Source organism: Lissotriton helveticus, chromosome 2_2, assembly GCF_964261635.1.
Source record: "Lissotriton helveticus chromosome 2_2, aLisHel1.1, whole genome shotgun sequence".
NCBI lineage: Eukaryota > Metazoa > Chordata > Amphibia > Caudata > Salamandridae > Lissotriton > Lissotriton helveticus.
Window position 1 is genome coordinate 494,097,420 of NC_136060.1, and position 19,731 is coordinate 494,117,150.

The 19,731-nt window shown below is 48.3% G+C and overlaps 1 protein-coding gene across 1 annotated transcript in view; it reads left to right on the forward strand.

Annotated features, from left to right (window-relative positions):
* LOC144821566 (ATP-dependent RNA helicase homolog DQX1-like) overlaps window positions 1-19,731 on the forward strand; it is a 306,705-nt gene that overhangs the window by 266,046 nt on the left and 20,928 nt on the right. Inside the window, exons 12-13 of the mRNA XM_078678753.1 lie at window positions 15,600-18,809; window positions 19,182-19,719. Of these exons, the coding sequence (XP_078534879.1) occupies window positions 15,600-15,798 (199 nt within the window). The 3' untranslated portion in view covers window positions 15,799-18,809; window positions 19,182-19,719. The remainder of the gene's footprint in view (window positions 1-15,599; window positions 18,810-19,181; window positions 19,720-19,731) is intronic.

Genomic DNA, 19,731 nt, shown 5'->3' on the forward strand with positions numbered 1-19,731 from the left:
CATGCTTGAAGATTGGGCGGTAGCAGTTGACCTCGTTTGACCTCCTCTTAAGGTGGTTAATGTCATCTTGGCATCATCCCCAAAATCTGTTGTGACACCAGTTCAACTGATCCACTGCAAGCTAAGTTGTCTGAGGATGTGTTGTTGGTGCTGTCCCTGGTCTAGCAAGGACTTGCTTTGGGCATTGTTAAATGCTAGCTGTTGACTCTTTCGGCTTTTTATCGGCTGCCAGATCCACCTTCTTTATGTAAATCCCCTGTTGTGATGAGATTTCTGTAATAGCTGTAGCATTTATTTCCACAAGAGCCCTTTCTAGTGCCACAGCAGGACTTTAATTTAGTTCTCAGTTTTTTGATATGCAGCCCATTTGAGATGCTGCACCGTTGTCCACGAAACATGTTTCAACCTTGAAAATTCACGCATGTGAATCATAAGATAAACGATTGTAAGATCTGTCACATCTTTTCCCTAACAAGACTTTGAAGGACACAGATGATAGATTAATAATGTGTCTTCGAATAAGCAAAGTCAAAGAAAGCTTTGTTTCAAGACATGAAAGTGAGAATTCCTCAGAGACTGGAAAAAGACTCAGTGCTTCATTCTGTTGTCCCCTGAGGCGGAAAGCCGGGGGTTAGTAATAATAATACCAAACAGCCTGAAATTGTTTTTTAAATTGCCACAATCCTCTGACATTATTTTACTGTGTGTGTAAATTGATTTTAACGGAGGAGTATTTTGGCACTCACTGGCCTCGAACCCTTACCCGCCCAGAACGATTTTAGGTTCTGGGGCGGTGGAAAAGCGGAGGAAACGCCATTTTAGGTGAGGGAATTACGATCCCCGCACCAGCTTTCAGGCCACCTTTCCTCCGAGGCTATTTAAGGCTTGTCAGCGCGCTAGCACAGATCAGTGCTTCATTCTGTTGTCCCCTGAGGCGGAAAGCCGGGGGTTAGTAATAATAATACCAAACAGCCTGAAATTGTTTTTTAAATTGCCACAATCCTCTGACATTATTTTACTGTGTGTGTAAATTGATTTTAACGGAGGAGTATTTTGGCACTCACTGGCCTCGAACCCTTACCCGCCCAGAACGATTTTAGGTTCTGGGGCGGTGGAAAAGCGGAGGAAACGCCATTTTAGGTGAGGGGAATTACGATCCCCGCACCAGCTTTCAGGCCACCTTCCCGCCTCTTTTGTGTTATAAAATGGAGGGAGGATTTCGCCGGCGCAGCGGGCGGGCGCAGCTGGGCCACGCCGGGCCCAGGGGCCAGATCCCCTGGCCTATTACCTGGTAACGATCCCCTTATATCATATAACAGCAACCAACTCATGTCCTTAAGAGGTAAGATCGACCCCACTTGTAGCTTGCTAAACACCTATAAGGATCATGAGTCATGTTCGGGCTGCCACTATCATTTTAACCCAGATATAAGGACCCATGAGCAGCCTCCTTTCTCACTGGCTCTGTTGAACTGCCGATCCCTACCTAAGCATGCCCTTGAGATCTCCATGCTACTGGAGGATTCAGATATTGAAGTCCTTTTCCTCACAGAAACGTGGACCAATGATGGTTCCGACCCTGATGTTGTTCGGGCCCTCCCTCCGAACTATGCTTTGTCGAGGCAAGATCGAATGGATGGACGAGGAGGAGGGATTGCTATAGCACATAAAAAATCAATAAACTGCAGAACAGAGAAAGTCCTTATTCCGGGGTCAGAGTGTATGATGTTCTCTATTACTCTCTCCCCTACATGTTCGCTCTCAGGCCTCTTGGTCTACAGACCTCCGGGACCAACGGGACAGTTTTGTGAAGATTTGTTAAGTTCAGTCAGCAATCTATCCTGCAATACTCCCAACTTCACGGTGCTGGGAGATTTCAACATTCAGTTAGATAAATCGGATACTTCAATCTGTCAGACTTTGCTGACAGCGTTAAACACAGTCCAACTTAGACAAATTGTTCATGGCCCCACGCACAGAGCAGGACACACCCTGGACCATTGTTACACTAATTTAAACACGCTTGTGTTTATGAATAATACCTCAATTCCATGGTCCGATCACTCTCTTTTGTCCTTCTCTCTTACCCGCCAGGAACAGATAGGCCAGGCTTGCTTTGTAAAAAAATACAGACGTCCCTGGTCTAAATTAGTAACTGAGAAATGGACACTCAATCTTTTAGAAACTGTACCAGAAACTACTAATTGTCCTTCAGACGCTAATGACTGTTTTAACCGTTGGCTTGAGGACTCATTGAATCAGACCCTACCGAAGGTTGGGCTTTCCCATCGTATTGGAGCAAATAAAAAAGCCTGGTACACCCCAGAGCTTAAAACCCTTAAACAACTTTGTAAACAGAAGGAGAGGCTCTGGAGAAAAGACTACCAACAAAACAGTAAGGATACTTATAGGACTGCCCTTCGCAACTATAAAAAATTGATTAAATCCACCCAATCCAACTATTATCAGGAGAAAATCATCTCGGCCTCAAGCTCCTCTAGGGAAATCTTTAAAATATTCAAGTCCCTGGTTACTCCACCTAGTCCCACCGCTGATCCTAGTCTTGCATATATTCGCTGTAGAGAACTAGCACATTTTTTTGTCTCAAAAATTACAGACATTTATTCCACTTTCCATGATATACCATGTTTATCAGCGGTATCCCCTAGTTTGGAGGTGAATCTCCTTGAGACATTTCCTCCTCCTGACTGTCGGGAGGTTCAATCACTTCTAAGTAACCTTAAATCAGGTTCACCTGCCGATGTAGCACCTCCCACCATGCTCAACCTAGTCTCTGATGTTGTGGCCCCGGTGATTAAGGAGGTGATTAGTGCCTCACTCACAACCGGGGAAGTTCCCCTTCACTGGAAACATGCTAGAGTGAAAGCATTACTGAAAAAACCCAACCTCAACCCCGATGACTGGGCGAACTATTGCCCTATCTCTTTGCTGCCAACAATTAGCAAACTTACTGAAAAGTATGTTAATTCCCTGATTTCCAACCATCTGGAAACCCATAATCTACTCCACCCTTCCCAGACAGGATTCAGGCGCAAACAAGGCACCGAGACTGCACTGGTGGCTGTAATTGAGGAAGCAAGAAGGATTGTAGATCAGGGCAGCTGTGCGGCCATACTATTATTAGATCTCAGCGCGGCCTTTGACACCGTTAATCACTCCATCCTGATTCAAAGGTTGGGTGATGTGGGTGTCACTGGGACCGCGCTGAAATGGTTACAATCCTTCCTCTCCGATCGGACTTTTTCTGTATTTGAGGATGACATCTGTTCTCCACCTGTGCATCTTCACTGTGGCGTTCCCCAGGGGTCATCCCTCAGCCCAACATTATTTAATATCTATATGAGGCCTCTGGCTGAGGTGGTGTTACCCTGGGGAGTGCAACTAGTGACGTATGCTGATGATACACAGCTTATCATCACCCTTTCTGATCGGATGTCTTCCTATGATAAACTCTCCTCTTGTCTCAGTAAGGTTCGTGAGTGGATGGATGCCTCCTTTTTGAAACTCAATGGAACAAAGACGCAGATCATGATGTTGGGACATGATGCTCCATCAACGGTGGACGGATGGTGGCCTACTATCTTAGGACACCCCCCTACCCCCAAAAAGGAAATTAAGAGCTTAGGGGTCTGGCTGGACCCAGCTCTTAACTTTTTGGCACAAGCTCAGAAGGTAGCAGCAACCTGTTTCGCCCTGATGCGAGCCCTTAGGAAAATTATTGAATTACTCCCGTTCGAAGCAAGGCGGATATTAGTCCAGGCCCTGATTCTAACACGCCTGGACTATGCCAATGCAGTATACTTAGGCGCACCACTGGGGACACTCAGGGTCCTCCAGACGGTACAGAACTGTGCGGCCCGGATGCTTCTAAAGACACCGCGCCGAACTTCCGCTAAACCAGCACTCCAACAACTCCATTGGTTGCCAATACAACAAAGGGTGGAATTCAAGGCGATGACCATTGTTCATAAAGCCCTCCTCAAGACAGGTCCTGCTCTAATCCAACCTCTGTTCTGCCCTTACCAAACCAATAGGTCCTTGAGATCCAGTAGTAAGAATCTTCTGACAGTCTCACGAATAAGGAGAATCCGTATGGGCGGCAGACGTTTTTCTGTCCAATCAGCCAAGCTCTGGAATAATCTGCCGGACTCTATTCGGATGGAACAGAACCACACTAGGTTTAGAAAAATGTTAAAAACCTTCCTATTTCTGTAATCTCTCGGATGATGAATTGATGCACCGCAGCGCTGGGATGCCTCCGGGTAACCACGCGCTATAGAAATGAGTATTCATTCATTCATTCATAAAAGAGAGGCTCAGAAGACCACACGTCGAAGCAGCACTGCATATAGGAGTCACCTAAAAAGGTGTCCAAGAAATTAGAAAGTGGGTCATCAAGAGACCCAAGCCCATTGGCAGAGGTCTGTCCTCATCAAGGCAAGAAGGACCAGGTGCCCTGTGCCACAGACCAAGATTGGAGCCTCCAACATCATTAACAAAGGTACTCGTAGTGCTTACTAAGATGTCGTTGACACAGTCAGTGGTACCATCATTAACAACATAGAAACTGTTGACAAACCCCAGTTGATCAGATCAGAGTTACCCCCGTTGACATCGATAACGACAACATCACCGGTAAATGCCAACTCTCCAATAACAGTCACTCTGTTGATGATCCCATCGATATTTCTGTCGATGGAGGGGTTGACAATGAAGAGGCACTCACCGCAACCCCAAAACATCACATTACCACGAATGACATTGGTGCCATTACTGCCAGGACATTCGTCAGAGATGAGGACTCTGGTGAAGAAGGGCCCTCTGGGCCTGTCTGTCTCAGCTGACATTCATGTTAAACATCAGAAGGACGAGCAGTACACCGGCATATGACCAGGCGCAGAGTAAGTCCTATTTACGAATATGAGCCTTGTGAACAAGGCGTACAATGCCAAGAAGAGAACCTGCAAGTTCCACATGGTTTAGTTAAAAATGTAAGACATTTGTTGGCTGATTGCTATAGAAGGTTTCTAGAGCCTTTAAAAACAAACTTGCCAAAGCAATCTTCATTGCCACCAGTTGCTAGTTCTGCAGGCAGGTCCACCTACTGTCATCTCTTCAAGTCCAAGGTTACAACAACCATCTCAACTCCCTCCGCTATGGCTATGTGATCTGCAGTAGCCGATGGCACTTATGTCGATGACGATTGCGAGGCAGGAGATCAAAATTTAGGTCCAGAGCAGGGTGATAACGTAGGACATTCCCCTCCAGGTGCTCCCTCACCAGTAGACTCCCCACCGGATGACATTGGAGGTTTTCATGCTATTTTATTGGATTTACCATTCCCGATCAAGAAATGAGTGTTCTGTTTAACTCAGATGCTCTGTCCATCACCACCCCCTTTTCTGAATCGTTTTGGCCACTATAGGAGTGGCAGGGTATGCTCAGATGTGAGTCCCTTGCTCACTGCACCATTAGGATTCAAGCAAGCCGGGCCGAAGACGGCTGCAATGCCAAAAACCGGTCCCCGGAAGCTTGTTTCCTTTCCAGTAAAGAATTGGCTTGGTAGTTTGGTCTGCCCTGTTCTCATGATGCACTGGGCCCGGGACAGACTAATTTGCATGTAGCCAGGTTCTGAACTGGGATGGTGCAGTGAGCTAAAAAACGGTGATGGATCAAGCCCTGATCTTTTGACTGGGTATGAGTGTTCTGTTTAACTCAGATGCTCTGTCCATCACCACCCCCTTTTCTGAATCGAGAGCTCCATTGGGCGTCTTCTCGGTCGCGGGAGTTTACGGTGATTCGGTCCCGTATCACGCACATCTTGTGTGGCCTGAAGACTATGCTGTAGCTGCCCTTTAAGAAATGGAAGCCTTGACCCCTTAATAACGGGAAGTGGATATAAGTTAGACTGAGGATCCCTCCTAACGTCTTGAGTGTTGTGAAGACTTGACAAGTTGTGGATATTAATAAACTATATGCCAGGAGAGACGGATCCTAGGATTTAATTGATTGAATTGCCCCAAAGTCCTGAAGAGGCCTGAATTAAAAGAAAGGCTGAAACGCGTCGACTACATGTATAAAGGCATCAACATAAGACAATCGTGATTCAGTATATAACATTAAAAATAAGGAGCATGGTATAAATTGGCCTCCCCCAAGACTCAGATGTGAGCTTGAGGTACCGACGGAGAGTGCGGGGCCTCATAGATCCTGAGCAAGGTCCAGGTGAGGTGAGGTCAGTGCCCCTATCATGAAGGAAATCCTACTTTCCAAGTGATACGGAGGTTAAAAGGTATTGGTTGGTACAGGTTGTATCGTACCCAACCTTTTTCTTTATTTGTGTTTCTATTTGTTTATAAGTCACTGAGTGCAACGATTATAAGAACAGAGGCCCTGATGAAAGCCATGGGACAGGTTGCCCGATAGGCAGAAACATGTTGGCCCATTATCAGACGGATATTTGTTGACTGTCTTCATTGCACTGTTCTAGTTTTAATTAGGAGGTGTAGCTCAGTCGTAGAATAAAATTGATGGAAGAGGGACACACCATCCTATTTGAATCTCACCACACTTGATATTTTGTTTTGTTGCACTTTATTTCACTAACCATTAATCAATCAATCAATCAATCAGTGACACTTATAGAGCGCGCTACCTACCCGAAGGGTCTCAAGGCGCTGGGGGGGCGGGGGGGGTGCCGCTACTGCTCGAACAGCCAGGTCTTCAGCTTCTTCCTGAAGGAGAGGTGGTCTTGGGTCAGGCGCAGGTCGGTCGGGAGGGAGTTCCAGGTCTTGGCGGCCAGGTAGGAGAAGGACCTTCCTCCTGATGTCGCTCTTCGGATGCGGGGGACGGCGGCGAGGGCGTGGTTGGCTGATCGGAGGTGGCGTTTGGGAGCGTAGAAGTTGACTCGGCTGTTGAGGTAGCTCGGGCCTTGGTCGTGTAGGGCTTTGTGTGCGTGGGTGAGGAGGCGGAACGTGATTCTTTTGTTGACGGGGAGCCAGTGAAGGTCTCTCAGATGTCCGGAGATGTGGCTGGTTCGTGGGAGGTCGAGGATGAGTCTGGCTGAGGCGTTCTGGATCCGCTGGAGTCTCTTCTGGAGCTTGGCGGTGGTCCCGGCGTAGAGGGCGTTGCCGTAGTCCAGCCGGCTGGTGACGAGGGCCTGGGTGACAGTCTTCCTGGTCTCGGTGGGGATCCACCAGAAGATCTTCCGTAGCATGCGCAGGATGTTGAAGCACGCCGAGGAGACGTTGTTGACTTGCCTGGTCATGGAGAGGGAGGAGTCCAGGATGAAGCCCAGGTTGCGTGCGTGGTCCGTCGGTTTGGGTGCGGTGCCCAGGGCGGGGGGCCACCAGGAGTCGTCCCAGGCGGAGGGCGAGGAGCCCAGGATGAGGACCTCCGTCTTGTCCGAGTTCAGTTTCAGGCGGCTGGTCGTCATCCACTCGGCTACCTCTTTCATCCCTTCGTGCAGGTTGGCTCTGGCAGCGGCGGGGTTGTTGGTCAGGGAGAGGATCAGCTGGGTGTCGTCGGCGTAGGAGATAATGCTGAGGTTGTGTTTGCGTACGATGGCCGCGAGGGGGCTCATGTAGACGTTGAAGAGGGTGGGGCTCAGAGAGGATCCTTGGGGGACGCCGCAGATGACTTCGGTGGCCTCTGACTTGTACGGTGGTAGGCGGACTCTCTGTGTTCTTCCGTCGAGGAAGGAGATGATCCATTCCAGTGCCTTCCCCTGGACTCCGGCGTTGTCGAGGCGCTGCACTAGGGTGCGGTGGCAGACCGTGTCGAAGGCCGCGGAGAGGTCAAGGAGGATGAGGGCCGCTGTTTCTCCATTGTCCATCAGGGCTCGGATGTCATCGGTGGCGGCGATGAGGGCGGTCTCGGTGCTGTGATTGGCTCGGAAGCCGGACTGTGAGGGGTCGAGGGATCCGTTCGTCTCGAGGAAGGCGGCCATCTGCTTGTTGACGTTCTTCTCAATGACTTTGGCTGGAAACGGGAGGAGCGAGATGGGGCGGTAATTCTTGAGGTCGGTGGGGTCCGCTGTTGGTTTCTTGAGTAGAGCGCTGAGTTCGGCGTGCTTCCAGCTCTCCGGGAAGGTGGCGGTGTCGAAGGATGTGTTGATGATGTCTCGCAGGTGGGGTGCGATGACAGCGTCGGCCTTGTTGAAGACGTGGTGAGGGCAGGGGTCGGTTGGTGATCCGGAGTGGATGGAGTTCATCGTGCGGATGGTGTCTTCGGTGCTGATCGGGGTCCAGGCGTGGAGGGTGGTGGTGGGGGGTGGTTGTTCGGTCATGGTGTGCGTTGGTTGGTTGTTGAAGCTGTTGTGTATGTCCGCGATCTTGTTGTGGAAGTATGAAGCGAGGGAGTTGCAGAGGTCTTGCGATGGGGTGATGTCGTTGTTTCCTGCGCTGGGGTTGGAAAGCTCTTTCACGATGTTAAAGAGTTCCTTGCAGTTGTGTGCGTTGTTGTCCAGCCGGTCCTTGAATGCTGTTTTCTTGGCGGCGCGGATCAGCTGGTGGTGTTTCCGGGTGGCGAGTTTGAAGGAGGTCCTGTTGTCCGGTGTCGGTTCCCTTTTCCAGACTTTCTCGAGGGCTCGGCAGTTCTTCTTGGAGCTCTTGAGTTCGTCGGTGAACCATGGGGCCTTCTTGCTGCCGGGTCTGCTAGGCGGGGTCCTCAGAGGGGCGAGCTCGTCCGCGCAGATGCTGATCCACTTCGTGAGGTTGTCGGCGGCCTGGCTGGGGTCTGCTGAGCTGGCAGGAGGGTGCTGGCTCAGGGACGTGGCGAGCTGGTCTGCTGTGATCTTGTTCCAGCTTCTGCGGGCGGTCTGTTGCTGGTGGTGGTGGGTCGTCGTTCTCTTGAAGGTGAAGTGGACGCAGCTGTGGTCCGTCCATTGAAGCTCAGTGGCGTGGCTGAAGCTGACGTCTTTGCTGGAGGAGAAGACTGCGTCGAGTGTGTGTCCGGCGCGGTGGGTGGGGGTGGACACCAGTTGCTTGAGTCCCAGGTTGGCGAGGTTGTCGAGCAGGGTGCTGGAGTTGCGGTCGTTGTTGTTTTCCAGATGGAAGTTGAGGTCTCCCAGGAGGATGTAGTCAGCGGAGGGGAGGGCATGCGGGCTGACGAAGTCGGCGATGTCCTCGCTGAAATGTGTGCGTGGTCCAGGGGGTCGGTAGATCAGGGTGCCTCTGAGGGTGGTGTTCGGGTTGGTGTGGATCTGGAAATGCAGGTGTTCGGCGATGGTCAGGGTGTTGTCGGTGCTGGTCGTGAGACGGATGGTGTTCCTGTGGATGATGGCGATGCCTCCTCCCATCTGGTTGGCGTTGCGGTCCCTGCGGACGATCTTGTAGCCTTCTGGGATGGCGATGGCGATGTCGGGAGCTGAAGAGGCGTTCATCCAGGTCTCTGTGAGGAAGGCAACGTCAGGGGCTGTGGCGTCTAGGAGGTTCCAGAGTTCTACGGCGTGTCTGTGGACTGAACGGGTGTTGAGCAAGATGCACTTGAGGTGTGTGCTGCTGGTGTTCGACTTGGCGGGTGCTGGTGTGAGGCAGGTCCGGATGCAGGCGAACTTGCAGGCGTGGCAGCTGAAAGGTCCGTGGGTGCGTCGTGGAGTGGCTTGGTGGCACTCTGGGCGTCGGCCGGTGTTGAGTGCGCTGAGGGTGGCGGCGGAGTACGTCCTGCGGGTCGGTCGGGATCGTCGAGGTCCAGGGGTCCTGGCCCTGGGCGCGGTCCAGGCGCGGACGGGCGCAGACGGGCTTACCTTTGGCGCGCCTTCGGCGCACAATCGGCGCGCCCGCTGCGCGTCAACGCTGCGCGTTCGCACGGTCGCCATTTAAGGCGAAGTGCGCGGGTGGGCGGAGCAGCTGGGAGGCGGGAGCGGGGAGGGTTACAGAAGAGAAGAAAGGGGCGGGGACAAGCGGCGGTGGCGGGAAGGGAGGGCGGAGGGCGGCGGCCAACACGGAAGGAGAGCCAGAAACACGGGTGAAAGGGGGATAAACAAAACAGGCACAAATCTGCGACAAAACAAGGGATATAAGGGGAAAGATAACAAGTTACACGGAGTAAACTAAACAGGCACAACTGTTAGACAAAACAAGGGAAAAAGGAAAAAATAAAGGAGATACACGAAGTTATGGAAAAACAGGCACAAATGCTTGACAAAACAAACCCTGCTGCGGAGACAGCCGGCAGCCGGCAAAACGAGGCAGTAGCGAGGCAGAGGGCGGGCAGGGGCACACGCAGCAGCTGGTGGCCGTGCGGCGCGGGGGTGTCCCACAAGGATCAGCAATCAGATGGTGGCTCATATATGTTGGTAGGAACATATCCATAACCAGCAACGAATGGTGTGGCTTACTAGTCCCAATGATCAGGGGACCAGCCTATATTACACCTGGGTATGGCCAGATGATAGGACTGATCATCAAGTCTATTTTGATGGTAACCCATTGCGTCATGGTGCGGACTATGCCAACCAATCTGCAGATGACCCACAAGTGTCTGTATGCTTCTTAACAATATGCTCACTTATTTGTTTACCAGGCTGTCTTTAGGTGACTTTAGCACTCCGAAACTTTGATAGTTCGGTTCGACAGCGCAGCTTATCTTTTCGGCTGTTAGACCCCCTGTGTTTCTGTGTTATACATAAATTGGAGGGAGAAAGGATTGGACCCTTTGTAGCTCCTTTATACATATTGTTGGTGACCCTATATAGGGAATGTTTTGACATAATTATAAGTCCGCGTCCTTCTATTGAAATATTTGTGGGCTTTTTTCTTCTTTTTTCAAAAAAAAAGAACTACCCGTTTGTATTGTATAGATTGTGTGTAATTGTATACAGTTGTGTATATATATATATATATGTGTTTAAAAATAAGTGTTTTAAAAAAAATACGAAAAAGGAATAAGCTTAACAACAAAAAATAAATAGCTTTGATAATTTCTTTCAGAGTGACTAATTTGGTAATTTGCCTATATAGGAACAACGTTTTTCAAATTCAATTGTGATTTAACTCTTGACCATTATTTTAGGTCGGGAAAGGACAATCAGTAGTGTCCTTTCTAATAATTAAGTTATCTCTTTTAAGAACTGCACCACAGGCATTGCCATTTTCATATTTTTCTTCATTCCCAGATGCCTTTGGGTTATTTGGGTCCCCCTGTCTATGAGAGCTCCATTGAAGACAATGGGATAGTTCCAGGGTGATAATGGCTGGTATAAGCCCAGAGCGCCAACATTCCAATGTTTGTCTTCATGCTTTCCCTTTTTAATTTATAATAGTCTACTCTTAGTGGGCGGAATGTTCTTATAGCCCTTCTGCTCTATGGCTACTGGGAACCAGAATAGAAACAGCAGCGGGTTCTAAGGGTATACTGCAGATACATACACAGTGTGCATGTTTTTTCCAAGCCCCCAAAAAGTTTTAGAGATGCTATTCCAAGTCTAAACACTAGATGGCGAACTAATGCAGAGTAAATAATTCTAGCACAGCCTGAACCTACACCTATACTGTTACAGTAACATTTCCATTCCCAAATGCAGTGTACCGTTCTGAAAACTAGTTAATTACAAACCTACTAATATTTTAGAACACAAAAAGGCATGCTGTGCTTTTAGGTGTAGCTTGAGCAAAGACCTTTTTACTAAAGTTCTATCTATAATATAGTTCTTGAGGCTTTCAGCCAACCCGCTTCATCCATTGGTCTGCTGTTGTATTATTCACATTTCAGTGCCGTCAGCTGCAGCATGCACCTTGGGGCAAGAGGTCGGCCCTTCGCAGCCATTGGCTAGCTTCAGTATAAGTGACACCTTGCCGTTCCACATAGAGCGCACCCATGCACAAAATAGTCTCCCTAAGAATCAGGGAATACTGTTCCAATATGTGCTTTTTGCTTACAGGCAATGTTTTTTTTGTGTGATTTAGGATGTCCTGGCAGATTCCCTAACAAGAACATTTTTCAAAACCAATGGAAAACAAAACAAACCTTGCCAAAGCCAAAAGGCTGGGGTAGGAAAGTCTGTTTCTGTTGCAGAACCCCCCATATACTTTTTTGACAGATTTCTGATGCACTGGACAGCTTTGACTGAGTGTGTGCTGGAATCCTGCTAACCAGACCCCAGCACCTGTGTTCTTTCCTAAACAGTACCATTGTTTCCACCATTGGCACAGCTCTGGCCACACATATAAGTCCCTTGTTCAAGGTACCAGTGGTACCAAGGGCCTTGTGACCAGAGAGGGTTCCTTAGGGCGCCACCGTAAAGGGCCCCACACCAAACATACACACTAGCATTGCAGGCTATGTGTTGTGGTTTAACTAAACTTAGTCGACATGGACACCTTCCTGGGTGCCTTGCCTACAGAGCACTGCCTGTGGCATAGGTAAGTCTCCCTTCTGACAGGCGTAGCAGCCCTAAGGCAGGATGCACTATACCACACGTGAAGGCAAATCTGCCCCTACAGTGTCTGTACCATTCACAGATATTGTAAGTGCAGTGAAGCCATTTTGAATACATGGGCTGGGAGTTTGTAAACACGGAGTCCACCGCTCCAGGATGGGTTTACTGAAGACTGAGGTGTTTGGTATCAAACTTCTCACCTTAATAAACTCACACTGATGCCAGTGTTGGATTTATCATAAAATGCACTCAGAGGGCATCTTAGAGATGCCCCCTGAAAAACGACCAGCTCCTAGTGTATTGGGTCACTGGTCCCTGCCAGCCAGCCACCACCAGACAGGTGTCTGACTTCCTGGGGTGAGAGCCTTTATGCTCTCGTAAGTCAGAAACAAAGCCTGCTCTGGGTGGAGGTACTTCACACCTCCCCCTAGCAGGAACAGCATTCAGGGCAGTGAGCCTCAAAGGCTCTCGCCTTGTGATGTGCTGATTTGGGCAGCTCCAACTAGTGGAGATGCCCATCCCCCCTTTTCTCTCCCCACATTTGGTGTCTGTACAGTCAGGAAAATTGGTAAGCAGAGTAGGAGTGTCCATCTCCGCCTGGCACACCCATGGGGTCGCCAGTAGCTGAGTTGAACCCTTCTCTTAAAAATTCTCCATCTTGAATTGGAGAATTAGGCCCAATAGGAACAGGGATGTGCCTTTTTTTTCAAATGGAGGGGGCACCCACTGGGTTTAATCATCCTAGGGGACCGTAGCCATTGGCTACTGCTCCCGATCTAGGTAACGCCCTTAAATTTAGTATTTAAGGGCACCCATGAACCTTGTTCTTCAGATTCAACACCCTAAGGAGAAGGACTGAAGTGATGTGCAGCAATGGAGAAGAAGACGACAACTGACTTTGCACCACCCCCCCTACCGGCCTGTCTCCTCCTCCAGTGACCCTGCTGCAAGAAATCGGCCTGGCCTGCAGTCAGCAACCTCAAGGACCTTGGAGGACCTGTGTTGTCGGGCACTATGGCTATTAAAATACCCCTCACACACTAAGACTCCCTTAGTGTCATGCTTCATCATTGGGGTCTTCCCGTCCCTCTATGGGGCGGGCCGTGCTACGACCTACGCGGGAGCACTAATTTGTTGTGACAAAGGCTATGTGTTAGTGCAGGGTATGTGTGATCTGTGGAGTGTAGGGACCTAACTCAGTGAGTGCAAGATAAAAAGTAAAAGTTCCCTGGCAAGTAGAAAAAATATTTTATTAACTTCTCTGGCTGGGAACATTAAAAAGGGGTTTGTGAGGTAGGGCCATTAGCTCACTACCTGGTCCTACCTCACAAACCCCTTTTTAATGTTCCCAGCCAGAGAAGTTAATAAAATATTTTTTCTACTTGCCAGGGAACTTTTACTTTTTATCTTGCACTCACTGAGTTAGGTCCCTACACTCCCCAGATCACACATACCCTGCACTAACACATAGCCTTTGTCACAACAAATTAGTGCTCCCGCGTAGGTCGTAGCACGCCCCGCCCCGTAGAGGGACGGGAAGACCCCAATGATGAAGCATGACACTAAGGGATTCTTAGAGTGTGAGGGGTATTTTAATAGCACATAGTGCCCTCATCTTGTCACTCCAAGAGAGAGCCTCGTTCGTAAATTCACGTATTAGACATTCACCAAAAGTTAAAAATTAAAAATTCACCACTACACATTGAAAGAATCTCTTTGTTTATGTATACTAGTCAGGAGGGTGATTCTATCATTACCTCTACACTCCCTCTACTGTTGTTTTGAAGGACCTGTGTTGTCTTCATCAAAGACGCAGGTGTCCCGGGGACACCGGATTTGTCCAGCAAAGAAACCAACTCCAAACCTCCGGATCCAGTGGATCTGTGACACTTTCGCCACTCTGTACCCAACGCCCAAGTCAAGATGGCCCACTGACCCAGCGAAATCTCCCTGGTGATCCTGACCTGAGATCCTGCGTTTGATGATCTCTCCTGACCTCACCCTCTACGCCTGCAGCCTCAACCTGAAGGGTCCCCCCCGACCGGATCTGGTGAGAAAAACAAACATCAAAAGACACCCCTGCACCTGCAGCCCCCCAGCCTTGGTGTGCCCAACCGACTGTGTCCTACAGTTGTGGGATTCCTTCAGCCAACCTCCGGAACTGAGGCTGCAGCCGTTTTCCCCAACCGAGGATCTCCATTGATTTCAACGGGGCCCTGACATTCGTTGCACTCTGCACCTGGCCGCCGCTGGTGTGCAGTCTCAGTTTTCTTTGGTGGCCCCTTCAGTGCTTATCTTAACTCCCTGGGCCTGTGTCCCTGAACCGCAGGTACTTACCTGTAACCAGCGCCTCTTTGAGGTGCCCACAGCTTCTATAGGATAACAGTGGGCCCAGTGACCTCTGCACCCGGCCGCCACAGTGCCGCTGGTGATACAGTACCTACGTTGGTCAGACCCTGGTCCAGTGTTGACCCAAAACCCTGAGACTGAAGTTGAGAACCACTTATTTATCTGTATTTTTCCAATAGGATTGCATTGATCTCCCACTGACTGCACTAAGTGTGATCCTGAGAGCAAAGTATCTCTTCCTGTATTGAAAAGCATTTCTTGCACGTGCAAAGTATTGTTTAATGCATATAAACTCATTGCTAGTAAGTTGAAATCATTGCAAAAAAGTACTTACTTGTAACTGAGTTCAACTTGGTTCCTAGAAATAAAAGTAACAAAAGTAATATTCTTCTACAGCCCATTGGTCTGGAGTCAGTCATTGAGTGTGTGTTCCTGCCTTGTATGAGTGTGTACACCAAATGCGGTCACACTACTCTCTGACAAGCCTGACTTCTCAGCCCAGCTACCACTAAATTGAGAGTAAGGTATTGTCCACTTTAACCTCTGCCTACCTTTGGGGACTCACTGAACTCTGCACACTATACCTCCTTTTGGTATAGTATATACAGCGCCAGCTTCCTAGCTAGCCAACACCAGAAATATTGACTGTGTCCATGCTTGTTCCCATTATTTCAGTAGTTTGCTGTAACGTTATTTAATTTCAATAACCATCTCTTGTTGGGCTTCACACAGAAAGAAGTCGGCAAGAGCAGTGAACATATAAATAACTATCTCCTATGTCCTTAACTGTATGTTATGTTTACGTGCAGACTTTGCTATGACAGAGCTCTCTTTTGCTCTTCCTCCGCAGGCTTGTTGAATTTGCCCCACAGTACTACCTAAGTAACCTGCCAGCGAGTGAGAGCCGAGACCTGTTGATGGCCTTACGGGAGAAGCTGTCTGCTGCTGGTGACCAGGTGGAGGAAGACGGCCTTGGCGAAGCTGCAGAATTGGGTGCCTCTGGTGGGACTGTTGAGGAGGAAGAGAGGGAAATGTGCTCTCTGCAGTGACCCAATCTTGAGTTCTTATTCTGAACCAAGATCTGATCTGTACGAAAGGCTGGAAGCGTCCAGGGCACAGTGTCCAGGAGGAGACCCAGATGGGCTATCCAGTGGCCTTGAAGCAGTGTTTCTGTTCCTAACACAGTAGTCCTTGCGTGACTGTAGAACCGCACTCGAGGTTTCGTGGAACAAATTTCTTTTGCCTCATGGTACGTCGTTCAAGCCACAAGGTATCGCCTACTTATGGTACAGTGAACCACAGCAACTCAGCGCAAAGACCACTGGAGCAAGATCAGAAAAGCCCTAAAATGATTGATTCCAAAAGAAATTGATTGCACAAGTTTTGGCTAACTCTGAGAATCCAAGACTTGAAATGACTTGTGATCTGGAATCCAGAGACCAATGCTGGATAAGTGGCCTTTGTATTTTGGAGACAGCGTCACCTCATTTCCTGAAGTGATGCACTCCTGCAAACACCAACACACTACATTGATAACTGTAGTTGCCACAAACTGGCATCTATCTTTCATTCAAGACAAATGTTTCTAACTTTGTTTCCTTTTTTAATTTAAATGTTTGCTGTGTTGTCTCAGATGTGAGATGCACAATCCTTCAAGAGCACTACACACATTTTCTAAGTGCCCACAGAGCATTTTTTAAAGTGGATATTTAAGTTGAAAAGTGAAAGCAGGAGGAAAGTCAGTTCTTCTGTTTAACAGGCATGGGATAATGGGCTAAGTCAAGCTTACGCTTTCTACCTAGTTCTTATTAGAATGCTGCGGTACAATGGGATCTTCTCACTAGCGCACCTTATGACGCAGGCAAACCCATCCGCAGTGATGCAGGAAGGGTAGTCGCGGCCTGGACTGCTATGCCTTGCTCCTTTAATTTGCTGTGGTTGTGGCTAGCGCTTTTAGGCATCCTTGGAGTATGTCTGGGAACAAGAGCAATGCGCAGAGTCCGTGGAGGGAGCCTCCACTCTTCGATTGGGCTGTATGATATTCAAGATTAGGACTGTGAGCCAGTGGGTCATCAAGGCTTCATGAAGGTAACCTGGGCTCCTAGAGGTTCCATTACTATGAGCTCGGGTGCGTTATCGAGTCCATGTATGTTGGCTCTACATGTAGAGAGCAGATCCAGGCATGAGGGATGACCTGGAGTCAACCCATTCAGAAGTACCCGGATGTAACGCTTGTCTTGGAGAGCAGACGTGGGCTTACGAGATTTCCAGGACCAAGGGTAAGGTCAGCCGTCTGTGGATGTGACCCCATCTTTTAGCTAGGAGGTAAGCCTGTTGCTAAAAGCCAGATGGTTATCAGAGGGACATTGGTGTAGCCTCTGCTCTTAGAGAGTCCATGAATAAAACTATTCTTGTTAGAGAGCAGGTCTGGGGGTGTGATGTGGTTAGGAGCCAGGGCAGAAATTTGGGCTTAAAACGTAGGTGGGTGCCAGGACGCATTAGAGAGTCTGTGGATGGTGACTGTTATAATGATTGCCCTTATGGTCTATAAAGCGAACTTCTGAGCAGAGTCAGTTTAGGATGGAAGTGGAAACACTCTGTGTTTAGTCGTGAGGCCATGCATTCTATTCTCGGACCTGGAGACAGATATGTTGCCTGGAGATTGACTTCTTTTTACTTTTGCTGACAGGAGAACATTTTTCTCTTGTAAGTAAGCTTCAATACTGTCATGAATGAGCACCTCCATTTTCAACATTACTATGTCGATATTTGGCCCCCTAAATTTTTCATCCGGCTAACAAGGTCCCCTCGTCCAAAGCATTCTGCTGACACCCACATGAGTGCTGTGTCAGAGATTTATATCCTTGTGTAGAACCAAGTAGCAAGAACACTAGAAGTGAGCAGGAGGTGAGAGTGTGGGCAGAGTCAAGCTGATAGTTGTAGCCTCTCCACGCAGCAAGGGTGCAGTCAGCAGAGCACTTGGCGTAAGTCAAGAATCCATGATTGCTTGTCTCGTGCTTGCATACCAGAGCAAAAGACATGTCTGTCTCAGGTAGATGTCCATGGTTTAAATGTCATATCTAGGTGGAGTCCTCTGCTGAATAGAGCACAAGGGTTGCATCATTTCTTCTATGGATCAGAGCGGGCATTGGACACGTTAAAGATGGACGCCGTACTGCACCGTTCAGGCTACCCCCAGAAATAATCAATTCTAATCTTACTTTGGAAGCTGCCATGATTCCCATATGGCCATTGTATGTGGTGGATATATATGCTCTTATATTGTGTGTTCATAAAACTGTATTTGACAAATGAATTCCATGGCGTGCTAGGAAGAGCATTTCTCTCGCCCATTATAAGTAATGAGGAAACGTTGGAACACCTTGTTCCGCCGCCCTTATACGAAGTCTGTGCAAATAGTAATGATGCAAGTATGTTTAATAGATGGTTTCATGTTGTATCTTTTACTTTAAGTAATATTTCCTTCCAGTTTCGTTTTTTGTTTGTTTTACATGACATACATTTCACAGCAGGAAAAAGACAGTGGCTTTTTCTAGACGGGCCATGGATCGAATGGGAACTGGACTCCATTTTAACTTTGTAGGGATTACTTGTAGCACAGGGTGCTCCGGATGTTAAACATTGTCTAAGGAAGCTTCAGATGCCAATGATGTACTTGCACTTTGCTTAAATTCTATTTCCGTTGATATTCGTTGTGACGATAAATGTGTAGCGAGTCGCTAGCTTGCTGGATGTGTAGTCGTCCTGGTTGCAAGGTTTGTGATTGTTATGTGGGCTCATTGGCCCAAATTGGTTTTTTATGTCACATATAGTAGTATCTAAATGAATGGGTAACTTACTACAAGTTGAATTGGTTTTAGGATTTAGGGGCACTCTTGCATCCGGGCTCTGCTCGTAGCCTCCTTTAAATGACCGTGAAACCTGCGAACACTCCCCGAAGGGAGCTCAGTGTAGAGTTGAGGAAGAGCTCCCCAAATGACTTGTGTAGCCCTCAAAAAGTAGTGTCTTTAAATTTGCTGAAGGACAATATCTTATATAGGTAGACCATAAAAGGATGTCCAATTAACTGGAGCCTCAGGGGGAAAGAAAAGGGTGCAGGCCGCCCCCCACTCAAACCATAATAAACAGTAACAGGCCTGTCCCACTGGACACTCTTGTTTTTATTTTAATATTTCAAGGATTATGGTGATATAAAATGTTTATTACCACCAGCCGAGTATCTTCTGGCTATTCACACCCATACAAGTGTCAGAAACTAACACGGTACACACACGGTACAAATACAATTTGTCGTGATACCATCACCCACCAGACAATTTTTGTGGAAAAAAAGTGTGGAGAAGAGAGTGAGCCCCTCACGGAAGAACCGCCAATCAGGTTATCTGGCTAGCAATTGCCAGTATACCCATAGACCATAAAAGGATACCTGCTATTTGACTGACTTCAACCTGCCTGCTTTAGAGTGATCCCACGCGACTCACAAGTGGCTGGCATACGCGGGTCACAAGTGTAATGTAAAGAACTGTATTTTTAGGAGCGTTGCTCAGTAGCTTACCCAACTGGTACTTTCTGCTTTTCATAATCCATGCTTTTACATTAGGGATGTACTAAAATGCATTTTTTGAACAGGCCTTTTTACAAATTCAATGAAAGAGTTTTTCTTTGAGGTACAGCAGCTCTTTGCTGAGAGGTGCAGTGAGCTAACGAATAAAGCACTTTTGGAGCCAGAGGTCTTACTAGTTTTTAGGTTACTCCCCCGTGCCTCCGTCGAGCGACAAGGACCTCAAGCAGTAATGTGCTAAGACGACGCCATATGAACTGAGATCTTACTGTTAAACTAGATCTGCTCTGGTATATATGTAAGACGCGCGTGCTGCTAAGCGCTGGAGACCTGTTTCTCAGTTTGGTGACACCAGCACCTGATAAAGCCATTTGCTACAGAGTCATTAGCACACACAAGC